Genomic DNA, 17,957 nt, shown 5'->3' with positions numbered 1-17,957 from the left:
GGGGCGGGGGGGGGGAGGTAGAAAAAAAAGCTTTTGAGAAACTGTGAAGATAAAAACTAAACTTAACCACAGATTTATTTCTGCTTTTTATCCAAGTATCCAGGGAGGTTGTTAATGGGAGGTATGCTTCGGAAAATGTACATGTCTGTGAAAATGCTGGAGTTAACTATGCTTTTATTCAAGTGATTTTTATTTCAACTCTAAGCCACAAGATATAAACTTTCATCAAAAATGGTAATCTATTTAAAATCAGAGCTATGTGGAATGTTTCATGTTTATGTATAACTTTCATAGTAGACCTTCCTATACCAGGAAAATAATATGCCCAAATTCTGTTATTTTTACTTCGTACCGAGCACTAGTCCCACCCATCAGTTTCATGTTCTTTAAATAGATTAAAATGAAGAAGAAATGGAAGAAAAAAATGAAAACACTTAAAAAAATGACTTTTTAATTTTTTCTTTTTGGAGGAAAATATATCTGGAAAACTTAATTATGATATATAATAAGAACAAAAAGGAATTTAAAGGAAAATATGCATTGCACATTCTCAGTACTTCATGCTTCCAACTTTGCTTTGTGCAATTATAAAGCTAACATACCTGAGAAGGAGTGAGGAGAGTGGTAGGTGGAAACAAAGAAGGAGAAACACATAGATCTGATCTAAAAGTAGTTTAGTGATATATTCATCTGATAACTGGTTTCCAAAAAAATCCAAGCAGAAGTCATTTGTTTTTCAAGCTTTTCTCCCCCAATGGTAGCTACAAATAATTCCCAGTTACTGAACATAATAAATCAACAGGAAGATGACAGCATTGCAAAAAGATGAGGCCGACTTTCTCTTCAAAGGGAAGATTGCGAACAACTGACGCATTTGTTGTTAAAGCCCAGTTGCTTAAGATGCAGAATACTGTGATAAGAAAACAGTTAAGACATAACCATATCCCCTCAAAAGAAACTGTGAAGTAACATTCTTAGTAAAGAGGCCAGATACACTTTAAATGGTTAAGGTCCCTTTTTACAAAATACTGGAAATAAATGAAAAGTAGCAATTCATAAAATTCTCAAATGAGAATTGTAAAACGATATTGCAACCAACATTTCGTAATTTAAGAATGTACAAACTAGCGAAAAATCAGGCTGTGGACACTTAAATAAATATATGGTAGATATACATACGTGTCCACTTATGTTTAGAAGAAGGATCTGTATACTATTTCAGAACATTTGGAAGCAAAAAAGAAAGCAAACATACGTCTAAAAACTGCATTTTAAGCCTTCTTAAGAAGAAATGTTTCTGTAACTCAGAGAGAAAATAATGTATTAAAATAACGTTGTATGAAGCTACTGCTAATATTATTATTGCTATTCAAGTTTTCCAAATTCTGTGATTAATTGAGAATTGCTGCAAAAGTGAAAAGGACCTGAGATTGAACAATGGAGCCCACCATTGCTAGCATTCTGAAACTTATCCAGATAATTTGCAAAGCAAAACATTGGTTTTTAATATCAGATACATTGAGAAAAAATTAGGACTGTCCAAAATGAAGTACTCTTCTTGCAATACTGGTATTAGAGATATTTGATAACATCGACAAACACAACAAACATGTATATTTTGAACATCTACTATTAGAAACTACTAGCATATAACTGTACTAAACATGCAATGTTTACTGGCTAGATGAATAGTTTATAAGGACATCTGTTGTCTTAAGCAGAAACGTTTTTCAGGGAAGTGCCCTGTAATAATTTGCAAATTTTCAGATACTACTAATAAACTATTGATAGAGAAACATGTACAAATACTATAAGATTTTGTTATTTTATACTACATATGGCTTAGGAGAGCCTCTGTTCCCTTCAAACTTAGCTCAGGAAGTTTTGATTGACCTCAAGTGCTCTTTATAATTATTATTTCAATTAAGTAAATCACATACAGACAGCTCTCTTGAAATATCTTTTCTTGATATCCATGTAACACAACTAAGCAAATTTGGATTCAGAATTTCCTAAATCATAAGTCTCAGTCAGAGTAATCTGATTTGAGATGATAACACATTTCTGTGCCTAATGCTTAACTGAGAAGAGCATTAAAGCAAAAGACAGGTGATGAAAGTTCTCTTTTTTCCTGCATCTCCATAACTTGGTTGAACATGATAGATTGGCTAGCTTATTGATTTAGGAATGATCAGCAGTATTACTTTCCCTAAAGGTAAATTAAGATAATTCATAACAGATTTGAAACCTGATTTCTAGCTTCCTGTGTAAATGTGTACAAATTTATAAGTTTGACTCAAATTTCTTCCATAGAAATATCCCCTTATGCATGCAGAGAATCTCAATTTTGGAGTTCCCCAAGAATGGAATGACTGCCTTTATGCATATACGTTATATTCCTGGTGAAGCAAGAAAGTGCAATAGTTGAAGGCTTAGATCCTGGTTAAATATCACCCATGCCTTTTACTCACTCTGGATCTTCAAAGCTACTTAAACTGCCTGTATCTGTGTTTCTACATTCATGAAAAAGGAGTGAGAATTAGTATGTTAATATATGCAAAATACTTAGAACAGTGCCTGGAAAATAATAAGCACGGAATATGTGTTGACAGTAACACTGTGTCATTTCTCAATCTGAATTCTTATTTATACCGTGGACCCAATAGTTCCCTTTAAGGGTAAAATAAATATGTGCTCAGTAACTGGTCATTTCTGTTCTGATTTCTTCTCATTAAAATTTGTTTCCCAGCGATGCCTGGGTGGCACAGTTGGTTAGGTGTCCAAAGCTTGATTATGACTTGGATAGGGATCTCAGGGTAGTGAGATGGAGCCCCCACCCCCCCCGCACTCGCCCACATGCTTTCCTTCTCTCTCTCTCTCTAAAATAAATAATAAATAAATAAATCTTTTAAAAAATTTGGTTCCCAATTTTCTTTCTTTCTTTCTTCCCAAAGTTCTTTTCACTTGCTATGTTTGTGGGGGTTTTATTCCCATATTGCACACTACATAGTACTTATTTAATTATATTGTTTATACTCTATTTTAATGGAAAATATATTCATACCACTAATAAATGGCTTTGTGTGGTAAATTTTTCTGCTAAACCTTAAGATTGTGTAAATGATAATTAAAACAGTCATCGGCTAATTTCATCTCTTGTGCCTCTGGCAATATATAAAACATTGCCTTATAGGAAAACTTTCTATAGTAACTAGAAGAGACTATTTAAAGGCTGGTGGGCCAATATACCCATCAAAATCTAGTAGTGATAGGACAAAGGAAGGCATGATTTGGCCATAGAAGGAATGTAAGACTGACACAAATGAATGCCCAGGTGCTTATTCATCAGTGCTGCGAAGACATTATTCAGTACTACTTTCTCTAACATTTAAAGCTTGAGGTATTCTATGTGCTAGGAGAGTGATTTTTAGCCCAAGACTGGAAATCCAACAAGTTTCAAGGAAATGGAACAAGAAAAAAAAATCCCAGAACTCTTCCACCCTTGTAAATTGAATGTAAGACATATATATTAAATTTCAGTGAAGATAATAAATCCTAGTTTAATGACTAATAGTTAAGAGAAATAAGTTCCAAATGCATAGCAGTACAAAATAAAGGCTTGGTTCCGTCAAAGGTTTAAATACCCAGTATATATATATGAATATATATGAATATATATACACATATATGTGAACATATATATACATATACATATATATATATATATATATATATATATATTCATTTCAACATGAATTAAGATCAACCATGGTTGTTTTATTTAGGGTAATGCTAGCAGGTGTAAAATTCGTTAAAATACACAACGGCTCCAAGAAATAGAAGTTTATTTCTCACTACAAAGCAGTTAGAAGGAAATTTTCTACAGAAACTCTCTGCCCTTGCTACAACTTTTCTCTGAGTATAAAATTATTCCAAAATAAAAAGTTTACTAAATAAAATAAAACGCGTTTTCCTGGCCTATGCTTGGCTTTTCTCCACCTGGTGATTCAGAGTGTTCCGTCTTGCATCTTCAGCCTCCTGCAGGGCCTCTGTCAGCATCCACTCCCAGCCAGTATGTGAGGAAGGAGGGAGCGTGGAGGGGAAAACGCTTTGAATGGGGAAAGTGTCTCATTGTTCCCATTGGTCTGAACTAATCATGTGGCTACTCCTAACTGCAAGGAAAGCTGAGAAATGCAGTCTAGATATATGCCTTGGAGAAAGGACAGAATTTTAGTGACCAGACACCAGGGTCTGCCACAGTCACCCCCACCCCTTCACCATATATCAGTTTGCACCTGTCTTCCAACTCTTAGAAATACATCTATCTGCCTCCCTAGAGAAGATGACCAAAAGTCCCATGCAGTTACTACATCAAACTCCAATAGCAGAATAGCAGGAGATAAATAACTTTCTCCATCACGCCAATTTCTCTCCAGGGGGTTAGAGGTTTAGAACTTGAAAAATGAGTTTTCTGTTGTGTTTTTCCCATCACGACCAATAAACACTGGTGGAATGGGAACTAAATAACTGGAAACACCCTCTCATTTGTAAATGAAATAAATGGTAAACAACCAACAGTCACTTGACCCAAATGATTATTAAAGCCTGCTGGGCAGACCCTGTGAGACCCCTGCCCTCACAGCAGAGTCAGTTCCTGGCTCTCCTCGTTCTCCTTTCTGGGATAATTCCCCAAGCCCATTGCTCTGCTTTCTGGAGGCTCTTCCTTCCCTGTCATCCCCCACTGGCCACATTGAAAGTGAGCTTGGAAGAGAATGGCTCCCTTGGAGGTTGTATTGCCTTCACAATTCAGTTTTGTGGAGCAAGGGTTGTATAGAGTCACAGGTTTTTGAGGCCAGGGTTTTGGTTTATTTGCTAATACAAGTCTCTCAAAATCTTAAAAGGTTTTGATTTAATCCCTTCAATCAGTTACATGTGCCAGTAACCAGAGTCAAAAGGCATCCAAAGTTCTTTTCTAGACAATTCTCAGACCTGCTTTATTCTTTAATACCTCACGCTCATCCTGCAGTCTCTCTTTTTCTCTCTCTTGTTCTTTCTTTTCCTACTTCCCTGTCTCTTCTGCCTTACCCCCCCCCCCCGCACCCTTCATGTAAAATACTGGAAAATTCTTGTCTAGTAAAATAGTATTATTAATTAGAGCTGCTGTTTAAATTATCAAACAATACAGTATTTCATTATAAATTCGTTCTTCTCTTTTTGTTTTTTTTTTATAGAATCAGTCTATGATGCTTCATTGGCAGAAACAACAATAGGCATTTTAAAAATTTTGTTACAAAAACATTAATCCATTGATTATTGTGTATTTAAATACATTTGTAGAAGAAGACATGAAAATTAATAGAACATTGACTCTGATAAAGCTGAGCTCACATCATATCATAAACACAAGGTGTTTCAACATTAAATATTTTGTTCCATTGTAAATCACCCTGAAATATAGAGTTATAAAACAATGATCTTTTTTTTATGCTTTCAGAAACTGGTCAAAAATTCAGATAAGGCATAGCAGGAACAGCTTGTCCTTACTACACAATGTTTGAGTCTTCTACTAGGACTTGAAGCATGGGGCTGACTCAATGGCCGGCAGAGGGAACCACCAGAAAATATCTATATTCATATGATTGGCAGTTGGTACTAGCTGTCTGCTAGAACCTCAGTTAGTCTCTTAGCCAGAAAACCTATGAGGTCTCTCCCTGTAATCTCTCTGTGTGAGATGATTTGGGCTTCATCCCCACATGGTGAATATTTTCCAAATATGAGGGTTCTAAGAGAATGAGGAAGAAGTTCATAGACATTTTTATACCCTAATATTTTGAGTGATGTAGTGTCACTTCTGCCATGCTTTTTGATTGAAACAGGCATAAAGCTCTGCCCAGATTCAAAATGAAAGGCACATTGGGATGCCCAGGTGGCTCAGTCATTAAGCATCTGCCTTTGGCTCAAGTCATGATCCCATGGTCCTAGGATCGAGCCCTGCATTGGGCTCTCTACTCAGCTGGAAACCTGCTTCTCCTTCTCCCACTCCCCCTGCTTGTGTTCCTGCTCTCTCTCTCTGTCAAATAAATAAATAAAATCTTAAAAAAAAAAAAAGAAAGAAAGAAAGAACATAGACCCCACCACTTGTTAGGAAGAGTGTCAAGGTTACATGCTAATAAGAGTACATGGAGTAGGAGATATTGTTGTAGCCAGCAATCTTTGAGTACACATTTTATTCAAACTAGTCAATGTCTAAAACATTTGCTTTCCATTTTATATCTACTTTGTTTGACTTCCTTTTTTTTTTTTAAAGATTTTATTTATTTGACAGATAGAGAGGCAGCCAGTGAGAGAGGGAACACAAGCAGGGGGAGTGAGAGAGGAAGAAGCAGGCTCCCAGTGGAGCAGGGAGCCCCATGTGGGGCTTGATCCCAGGCTCTGGGATGACATCATGAGCCGAAGGCAGATGCTTAACGATTGAGCCACCCAGGCTTTGTCTGACTTCTTGAAGAATCTGAATATGGTTATTTACCTGTGTACTTTTACTAAAATATGCTCTTCTAAATCATTTGTAACTTTTTTTTTTTTGGAGAAAAATAACATAATATATATAATATAATATAATGTAATATAATATAATAAGAAATATAATAATGTCTAATGCCAATATATTTTCAGATATCCCGACACAGAAGGAATCATTCACAGCATGTCTTGAAAGATGTCATTCCTCCATTGGAACAATTGGTAAGTTTATTTCCCTGTAATACTGTATTATTTATCTACTGCTACAGAATAAATTAAGCCAAAATTCAACAACTTAAAATAGTACACATTATTATCTCATGTTCGTGTGGGTTGGGAATCCAGGCATGGCTTAGCAGAGTCCTCTAGTTCAGAGTCTCTAAAAAGATCTCAATCAAACTTTAAGCCAGAATTGGGGTCACATCTGAAGGTTTGACTGGGGAAGGATCTGCTTTCCTGTTCATGCACATGGTTGTTGGCAGGGTTCAGTTCCTCCAGGAATGTGGCCCAGAGGCTGTTCTCAGTACCCTGCCACATGGGCTTCACCAGTATGGCAGCTTGCTTCTTCAAAGCATGCAAACTGAGAAGGCAAAGGATTCTGCTAGCAAGACAGAAGGCTAATCTTAAGGTTTATCTGCTGACAGTAGTGATATCCCATCAAGTTTTCCACATTCTCTTGATCAGAGTCAAGTCACTGAGTCCAGGCCATACTCAAAGAGAAGGGACTACACAAAAAGAAGGTTGTGAATAATAGGAAGGAGAGATTATTTGGGGTCTACTGCAAATTTTGACAAAATTTTTTAAGAAAAAATTTAATCCCAGGATGCCCGGGTGGTTCAGTCAGTTGAGCATCCAACTCTTGGTTTCAGCTTAGGTCATGATCTCAGGGTCATGAGATCGAACCCTGTGTTGGGCTTCACACTCAGTGTGGAGTCTGCTTGAGTTTCTCTCTCCCTCTCCCTGTGTGCCTCCTGAGGGCTCATGCTCTCTCTCTCTCTAAAATAAATGAATAAATCTTAAAAAGAGAGAGAGAGAGAGGGAGAAATTAATCCCTTACCAGTAGGTTCTAAACCACTAAAGCGGGGATTTTTTGTTTCCATTTTTGTTTATTGTTGTATCCTAATTACTAGAAAAGTGCCCAAAACATTGTAAATGACATCGATGAAGTATTAGAGATATTTTAAAAATATATAAGCCCAACTTTCCTGATATGTTCTGACACTTCTTTCTATTAATGACTCCTTTTTGAGAAACATAACACCCCTTTTCTCCATGCTTATCCTTCCTGCTGGATTTCACATTGGCCAACATGCTTCCAGTTCCATTGGCTTATAGGACACTGCATTGAGATGACTTTATTCCTATCTTTCCCCTGCTATTCCATCCCTATTACCTTTGGGCTTTCTCGTCCTCAACACCAAAACATATTTATTTTTCTAGTTCAATTCCCTTATTTTCTTTCATTTTACATGTTCTAGATCCCCCATCTCCACTCTGGCCATTGCTCCATTACTTTCTTTGTTTTAGACTAAAAATTCCTTAGGAGGATTATCTACCTTTATTGTTGTCAATATCTCCCCTCCTTTATCTCTTGAACCAACTCCATTTAGGCTTTTATCTCAAACATTAATCACCTATTGAGGTCATCAATTGCTTCTATACTGCTAAATCCATTGGTAAAGTCTCAGTTTTCTCATTAGACCTCATAATTTAACCCAATTGATAACTCTCTCTGAAACACTTTCCTCATATGACTACCGTGAGTAAACCACTTTCTCATGGATCTTCAGTGAATTAAATAGCCACCCATTTTTCATTACCTTTGCTGGTTCATCTTCATCTTACAGCTCAATTTAACTTTTCTTCTTTCTCTTTATATTTTTTCCCTACAGCGTATCGCTCAGTGCTCTGGTTTTAGGTGTTATGTTACACTAACCACTGCTCCAGCCTGAACCACTGCTCTAAACTCCAGTACTGTATGTTGTGGCATATTCACTTATATGTCTAACATACGTCTCAAACTTAACATACCCCAAACTGATCCTGATTTTCTCCCAAACTTGCTTCTTTCAATCTTCTCCATTTCACTAGATGCTAACTCCATCCTTCTGGGTTTTTCTGTCAAAACTCTTAAGGTCATTTTTTCTCACAACATAAACTTAAACGTCTGTTAAAATGTTTGCTCTATCTTCAGAAGACATCCAGAATCAGTTCCTTCTCACTACTTTTATGCTCTGTCATCTCTACCTGATTTACTGCAGTTGCCTCCAACTGATACGCTGCTTTCACCCTCACTTTCTACTTTTTGTTTGCAAAACAACAGAGTGATCTTGTTAAAATGTAAGTTAGGTCATGGCACTCCTTGATTCCATTTCCTCTCTGGCCTCCAGGATCTCCCAGGGTAAAGGCTGACAAGTGTGCAGGGTTCACCTTACCAGATCTTACAGATATCAGCTATCTCTCTGGCCTCACCTTTTCCCTTCTCCTCCAGGCTCATTCTGCTCCTGCCAAGCTGACCTCCTTACTTCTCTTACAGGGCCATTATACATGCTCTTTCCTCTGCCTGGTACAAAAAACTTCATTTTTTGCCCAGAAATTTGTAAGTCTCATTCCTTCATTTGCTTTGAACCTCTGTTCAAATATCACCTTTTAAGATAGGTCTTTCCTAATCTCCCTAAAAACAAATAAACAAATAAGAAAACCCACCATTTCCATTCATACTCCTTTTCTCTTATCCTAATTTAACTTTCCCTATGGAGCTTACCACCATGGGGCATACTATACAATTTCTTTTTATTTGTTTGTTATTTCATTAGAATGTTCTGTGAGAGCAGGGGTACTGTCTCCTACATTCATAATTCCATTCTCATGATTATAACCCTTGCTAGAACATAGTAAGAACTCAGTAAATGTGTGTTAAATTAATGTACAAATGGAACAGGTAATGGCTTTTGTTTTTACTTGCAAGTTTGTAATACACAGATCTATACTTGTGTACTTTCTCTGCATTATCTCATCCTATATCTTGAAGTGCTAGCCAGTCATTTGTTCTACGTGTCTTCTTGTCATCTTAGAAGTGAATTCTCCCAGATTGAACCCATCATCACCTTGTTCCCAAACTGGTTTCCCTTTCCATCAAACCTCTCTTTACTAGTAGCAAGCATGTATCCAGGCTTAAAATGCATTTTCTTCTATCCTTTATTTTATCTACTCCCCATCAAACAAGTCACCATTTTCCAGAGTAGTTTCTCTGCAATGGGTGTGGTGCCCACATTTTTCTTTATGGTTATACATACATCCTTGCCCAGGCCTTCAAATGCTTCTGATGGCAGCCCCCACCCCTCCCCTGGACTCCACTGTGCTCCTCCCACTGATCTTGTATAGCAATTCCTTTCCAGTCTTCTGGAAACGGTAACTTCATTACTTCATTTTCCTTGTCAAAGCACTCAACAGCTTCTTATTCTCTATAACATCAAGTCTATAGACTTCTTTCATGTTCTCTGATTTATCTATTTGTTATCTATTCCCAAATACACACCTCAGGCTAGGGATGGTAACATGATTAAGACATGGCTCTTACCCTGATAACACTTCGATTTTCTGTGACAATTAGTTTCTTCATCTCAGCACTCTTTTGTGTTGTTCACCTCAGTTCATGGGTAATAGACTTGTTCCACGGCTACACTGTAAATGCTTTGAAGTTAGCAGGTCATGACTTGTATTTTCTTTATTATATCATACTTCCCCTTACATTGCTTTTGACACTAGGGCTTGTTCAGAAAAAAAATGTTTGTCAACTGATTTAATAATAAGATATGAAAGGTGTATTAAAACGATATTGTTGATTCAGATGTTAATAAATATAGGCCTGCTATTTGTAGAGGTTCGCTACAAGAGAGATTCTCTAAAACCTGCTGGGGTGGGGGGCAGGAGGAGAGAGAGAACTCCAAGCAGGATCCACGCCCAGAGCAGAACCCAACAGGGACTTGATCTCACAACCTTGAGATCATGACCTGAACTGAAATCAAGAGTCTGTTGCTTAACCAACTGAGCCACCTAGGCACCCCCCTGCTTAACTTTTCAGTATCCATTACCATTCACACCAAGACTTGAATCATTTTCCAAAACCTATAAAGTTTTTTTTGTGTCTGACTAATCTAACTTTATATTATTTTTACCTAGACACACATATTTCTTCCCACAAATCTGGTATGTTCCTCACTTTCATCTCCACTACTCCCCTTCCTTCCCACTATCACTTCTGGAGTCAGCCAGAAGTTCTCACACTGGTTTCCCTTAGCAGTACCAACCAGCATGAACTACTATAGATGCAATAGTATACATTAAAACATTTTAGAAAATAATGAAATTCTTTAAGTTGGTGTTATTACTCACTATTTTTACCAAATGGCTTTTTGGGCTTATTTATGTCCAACACTTTTTGCTATATAAATCTCATTTCCTTTATTTCAGAGCTCCCCTGAATGTTTTCTAGAAATCATGAGAAGCCTTGGCTTTAAGCATAACTGGCAAAAGTATCTCATTAGATCTACCCCCTTAGAGAAAAATGATTCACTTTACAAAAGTGGAATCTGTCATGGTGGGTGCGCCAATAGATGCTATCACTCTCCGGTAGCCAGGCTTCACCTCTCAGTGCTCCCTTTAATGAAGTGGATTATGATCAACATGGTTAAACAGAAGCATAATACATTTGTTTTGAATACTGGCAAAAATACATTTCTAGCTGGAGTCTCAAATCTCGTGGCAGAAACCACCCAGTTCACTGACAGGTGACGTCATTCATGCCACATGGTATACAAATCCATATGCTATCAGTGCAAGAGATCTAAATTATTTTCTGAGAATCCGTATGGTTGCTTAACAAATGCTGTAATGCAGCAAAGATTTTAAACACAAAACGTCAAATATACTAATATGCGTTTGTTTCCCAATCTTGTATATTTCATGTTGTAACTGTTCATGATACCTCATTATTTTCAGGGCACTTTCCCTTTTTCCCTTAAAGAAATGCTCGACAAAAATAACCATGTTTATAACATGCTAAATTTTTATCATCTTTATTTTTATCAAAAGAGTATGAGACAGTCTATGGATAACCCTGCAGGAGTCAAAAGCCTGTGGCAGGTTTTAGAGAATCATCTGCTGCCTCCTGAGCTAGGAGGATTTGTAGGATGGAGCTCAGGAAGTTGCCATGGCTTGGGGGCAAAGCAGGCTTTTGCAGATAAACCTTAAGTCTCAGATTCTACCTTTTGGAGCCAGATATCATTTTGTGGATTAATTAATACTTGTGAGGGCTTTGAGGATGAAAGACATTGTAAGCATACAGTGTTTTCTTATTTTAAAACAAAGGATAGCCACTTCGGGGGAATAATTGTATTGATCAGGCTGTGCTTTCCTTAAATTGCAGAAAAAAAAAATTCCAAAAGCTCTTCAGGCTTTCAAATTTTGACTTTAGTAAGGTAAAATTAGGTTTTCTGAAATAACATCCTCCTAGACCTTCAAGTTGGTAGTGTGTTAATAATAAGTTCTATAATTTAATAAGTCTAATAGAAACCATCTCCTGGTTATTGTTTCCCGTGCCCTTTCTTTCCTCCAACAGAAGTGTCTTTATTAATTCCTGTATTTGTTGAGGACTTCCCTGTGCTCGGTGCTATGCTACGTTTGGGGTATGCAGTGATATGCTAAATAGTCATGTCCTTTTCTTAAGGAGGTTTCATTCCCCCTTCAATCTAGGTATGGAGAGAAGTATTAAACAAGTAAAGGAAAGCATCATTCTTTAAATGCAAATTACAAAACATGGCAGCAGAAAAATAAGTTTCTATGAAAGAGGGGCTAACCCACCCTGGATTAAGGAGTCCTAAAAGCACTCTTTGAAAGGGGCATTTAAATTGAGATTGCAGGATACACAGAGTTTGTCAAACAATGAACTTGAAGAAGAGGTTGTGAATAGGACAAGTGCAAAGGTCTGGAGGTCAGAACAAAGTTAATCCATTTTAAAAAGCTACAAGACTGCCAGAGGTGCCCGGGTGGCTCAGTCAGTTGAGTGTCTGCTTTCATCTCAGCTCATGATCCCAGGGTCCTGCGATCCAGTCCCGCATTGGGCTCTTTGCTCAGCAAGGAGCCTGCTTCTCCCTCTCACTCACCCTCTGTGCTCTCTTCCTCTCAAATAAATAAATAAAATCTTAAAAAAAAATGAAAAACTAAAAAACTTCGAGACTGCCATACTGGCTTGAATGTAGTGAACGAGGGAAATGGGTTAAGGGGTGCAGGGAGAGGGAGGCAGTGCTCAGATGATGAAGGGTCTTGAGGTGATGGTAAGGGGACTAGAAGCCGTTAAAAGACAGAAACAGGTTACAATTACATCTCCCATCCACATATGAATTTCATTTAACTCTAGAGTAGAGAAAAAGAACACACACACACACCACCACCAACAAAGGCTATTAACATTGAGCAATGCTTTCTTCCTTACTGCCTAGACCAAAATTAGGTTAAAACAAAACAATTGAATTACGCTAATAAATTGCCCAGACAGGAACCGGGAAGGCCATTCCTTTCTGAATTCCAATGACAGTCAAAGAAAGAGCAACATATTTAAATCAAGGACAAAAAGAAATATAATTTAGGGAAGAAGAAAGAAATTGAGGATGAGGAAGGAGAGGTGGGATACAAGAAAAGCCTCCAGAAGACTGAAGAAAACTCTGGAGACACAGAGACGTCCCCTCATCAGCGAGTTTCCCAAGCAGAACCTGGACTTGTTTGGTGGAGGCCAAATGAAACAACTGGTTACAAGATGAAAAGCTTAGGAAAAAAGCCACGGGAGTGCTTAAAGCTCCAATAGCAGCTTTTTCAAGATGACATTTTGATGAGTTAGGGGTAAATAAATCAGAGACATGAGGGTAAAATTTCCCTTGAAATACACAGGGGTTTAAAATGATGGGGAAAAGCACTTGGCAACACATAACATGTGCTTTGCCAAACCCAGCATTTGAAAAACGGTTCGAGACATTCAGCAGAACCCCAAAGCCCAACATGTTCTCTCATCCTCTGAGAAAGTGAGAGGGGCAGAATGTCCGTGAAAGCATTGCACAACATATATACTAATGGGAGTAAATAAGTTGCAATGGGCAAACCATGCCTAACTCTGAGACCTGAAATCAAGACCAGCCTCTCTAAGAAGGCTTAGTTGCTCTTCCCAGACACGGCTCATGTGTGACAGAGAATCATTTTTCTTCTGCTCTCTTTTTCATGTAATCACTGTATCCAACTTGAATTTTGGTTTACCACTCTTGAAAAGTATATACACAGTAAACTATGTATTTATGTTAGGCCAAAACACCCTATTTCATTCTTGAGATATGTAAAGTAGTTCTAAAATTAAGCATCTAATTTTTTTTTTAAATTAGGGCTTTATATGATGTACAGATAAGCTGGATTTTTAAGGTGATTTTTCCCCCTCCGCTTTTGTTTCCATTCTTAATGGATTGTGTCCACTGCAAGTCCATAAACATGGTCAGCCAATCTGATATTGCAATAAACCTACAGCCAGTATAGAAATCACTGGAGACTGAGAAGAAAAATGTAGGCAACGAGTCCCACAAAAGAGAGTGATCCAACCTGAAGACAATGTCACAAGAAGGAAAGCCAATGGAGATATATAGAATGAATATATATAGCACGGTGATTATAGTTAATAATATTGCAGTGTATCTTGGAAGTTTGCTAAGAGAGTAGATCTCAGGTGCTCTCCCCACAAGAAATATTTGACAAGGTAACTATGTGAGGAAATCATATGCTAATTAACTTGACTGTAGTAATAATCATTTCACTATGCATATCAAAACATCATGTTGTACACTTTAAATAAATACCATTTAAAAAAATAAAGTATTAATTAAAAAATAAAACCAATAGAAGAAATATCTATTTCTGTGGATAGTGGAAAGTAAAGAAGGGATTGAAGAAGAAAGAGAAGCAGCATCTGGGGGTAAAATGATATAACCAGATGTGTGCTTTTTAGTAGAAATCATCCAAACAAACAAGATTGTCAACAAAGTACTGTGATCTATAAAAAGTTCAGAAAAAAATATAGCAGGTATCTTACTATTAAATACGAAAATAGTTAAATGCTACATCTGTTTGAAAATGATAGTGGCCCAGGGTTGTGGTTATAAAGAGATGATGCAGAGTTCTCATAGAGGAAGGTCAGTCAGTCATACAGAAAGATTCACAGGGAAGCACTACTTTAGAAAGCTCACTCCAGCTCAGGGATGGGGCCTCCCTCAGCTTTGTGGATCCAGAAAGATTTCATTTCTCAATGATCAGGATCCCTTGGAACTACCTCAGAGTAATGAAATTTGTAAGAAGCTGATATACAAACAATAACTCTGATTTATAAATTTATAATGGGAGATATACTAATACTGACTACTTAAGTCACCCATGTTATACATCGAAGGACCTCAGGAGCTGAATTAGGAGTCAGAGGGTTGCCAACGAACACAGAATCAGAACAATGAGCAAAGAACAATAACTTAAATACATCAACAGAGCAAATATTGTCAAGCATAAGGGCTGTGTGATTCTGGTGTTATAGATCAATCCCTTCTTAAAAAAAGAAAAAAGGTCAACCCCTTCTCATCAAAATCTGGGGAAAATCTTGGATTCAGTTTATTTCTATTCATAAAGATGCATTTTAACAGAATTCTTGTGGTGGACTGGTGTAAATGAAAGCCTGTTCTTTTCGATTCGACTTCTTTTATCTGAGAACAACATGAAGTTGTTCACATAATAAATTCACATAATAAATTGTGGTGTCTGTACTTACGGTGACAGGCTGGTCTTTCTTCTACGATTGTTACCATTAATCAAAGGTTGTCTTCTGTCTATAGCCTCCTACTTAGGTTGATAAACAGGTGCTATCTGGGTCTCCCACTGCCATTCATTCTTCTCATCCATATCTTAGCACAGTTGTGTCTGCTAAGTACTTCTTCAGTGCTAGCAGACTGGCTGGCATCCAATCTGGACAAATTGCTGATCTTTCCTGCCACTTAACATTAAATAGGGCTTCTAAGGGACATTGAACAAATAGCTCAAGAAGCCAGATTCAGCATCTAAAGATTGGTTGACATTTCTTAAGTATACAAAGTTCAGGGAATGCCTGTACTTTAAAGAACTTTGAGTTGGCCTGGAACTTGGCATATAGTATCCTAAACTTAGGCATAAATCTATACATAATTTTGTAAATTACTAGAGATAAGACTATCTAAGTCCCAGATGACCAGCGTACTCAACTGTAATTTAAAGATTATCATCTCTTCATACCATGCAATTAACATAGAGTAGGAATAATTTGAATAATTAATATGGAACCATATATAAATCTACAAACAAAATACATAACAATCTTCTGCTTGTTTTAATACTTCTTTCAGCTCCTACGAGCCTTCCAGAATAACTTATTTCTAGTGCCTGAAACATGGTGCGTTATTTCGAAACATCATGACAAGAAATAATAAAGTAATTAAATCTACCTCATGGAACTGTTGCTTGCCAGCAGGAGACTTAAAAATGCACTGCTTCAGTGTAGGAAGACTGGTTAGAATTTTCTATTCCAGGGCAGAAGCTAGTCTGAGTTGCTGAGATGACTAGAGGGGAGTATGGCATCCAGTCCTCAAAAGAGAGGAACACGAGTATTTTGAATGTAAGCTCACAAGCCTATAAGCTCCAATAAGATTAAGAGGGTCCTAATCTTTGCAGCCCCATTGTGAGCAGAGCAGCTGGTATTTAAGGGAAAGGGGATGTTACTAATTGAAAATATGTTGAAAGAGTGAATGAGTGTACATGAAGTATAGAAGAGGCAATTGAGAGAAATGAACATCTGATCCCAGAAATGGGAACACATGCAGAATGATTGTACATGTGTATAAGTACATGTCAGTACATGTAGGTATGTAAACACATGTATGGTAGTAGTTAGTATAGAAAGAGTACATAATAGGAGGATTATTAGCTACTTCTAGTGACCTGAAAAGCAGCTTGGAATTTGGAAGGTGATATAGGAGAAGAAAACTAACTTGCTATTCATCTCTTCCCTTTTCTGGGGCCTTCCTGTGTCCATGGCTGGAAACTCTATTGGACTGACCCAAGACCATGGGAAATGGCTCAGCCAATTTGATGACAATGATGTCACACTGATAGAAACTTAACCTGAGGAATCCAGCCCCTGGCCTCAATCTCAATATCCTGAAAAGGCCCAGGAGTGTCTGGAGAAACATTTCTTATATATTCAAGGAGAGAAAATTTTGAAGTATGTATCTCAAGCCTGTTTGTGTTGATTTCTCCCCGAAAGCGTATTAATTTTTTCCTTTTGAATTTCTCTTCCCTTTTTAAAGAAGTGTCCATCAATAATACATTCTGGGCACTACATATCCACCCAGTGGTCTTTTAGTGAATTTTTTGGGGAGTGGGGGGAAGGCAATATTCTTAATTAAGAATGTATGCATTGATTTTTATGATGGGTTGAGAAGCTTTGTAGCTTTTTGATAGATAAATTCAGACTTTTGGTAACTATTTTATTGTCATCAAGAGAAAGCTTTAATAAAACAATGAATTCTGTCTACGGTTACACAACAGAATTTCTCGATATACATTACTTAGAAGGGACCATCTCTGTGATGCTAATTGCTACTGAAAACATCTTTCTTTCAAACATTTGTAGAAACCAGTAATGCCCAGAATTAAACACTGAACTTATATGGGTTTCAGGGGTTAGACAAACAAAATTTTCTGGCACTGAGAAAAAAAGGACAATATATATAGAATGAAAGGTGGGAAAAACAAATAGATGCATCCAAGTACAAAAAAATGCACCATTGAACATCATGATTCTAAAAATTACCCAAGAAACCTCTGTAGACTTTTAGACTGTAGAGAACATGCTGAAGTGGAAGAAATTTTCTAGAAATGTAGATATGTGAAAAAACTTTGCTATGAATCATTATTAGTATCTTCATCATTATTTACTAAAAATGTGTTCATCAAATAGATTTTAAAAGGCAAATACTGTGCTATGTATTAGGAATATAATAATGAACAAGCCAGAAAAGATCTCACCTACATCAGAGTGAGTCTTGTAAATAGCTAATTCATTAACTGGTGAAATCTTAGTGGTTTGGGACAACTCATTTACCCCAAATATCTCTTCCTTTCACCTGTCATATGCAGATTGATTTTTTGGCTTTTTCAGTTTTCTATAAAGATTTTTAAACACATTAAAATAGTCACTCATGAATCCCCTAATTTGTTTAAACAATATTTATAATTATGATTATTGGTGTCAGCAAGTACTGTAGGTGCTGGGACTCTGGGTGTGAAAGGTAGAATCACAGCACAGGTGCAGGTACAACCACATGCAG

General features: G+C 37.1%; 1 protein-coding gene across 1 annotated transcript in view; it reads left to right on the top strand.

The window, feature by feature from the left end:
* Positions 1-17,957, top strand: part of ARHGAP15 (Rho GTPase activating protein 15) — a 594,269-nt gene that overhangs the window by 70,095 nt on the left and 506,217 nt on the right. Inside the window, 1 exon segment of the mRNA XM_008695878.2 lies at positions 6,673-6,741. Within this exon segment, the coding sequence (XP_008694100.1) occupies positions 6,673-6,741 (69 nt within the window).

This window comes from Ursus maritimus, unplaced genomic scaffold (assembly GCF_017311325.1).
Source record: "Ursus maritimus isolate PB19 unplaced genomic scaffold, ASM1731132v1 scaffold_1, whole genome shotgun sequence".
Classification (NCBI taxonomy): Eukaryota; Metazoa; Chordata; class Mammalia; order Carnivora; family Ursidae; genus Ursus; species Ursus maritimus.
Note: the sequence above shows the minus strand (reverse complement) of the source record. Positions and strands in the feature narration are given on the sequence as shown.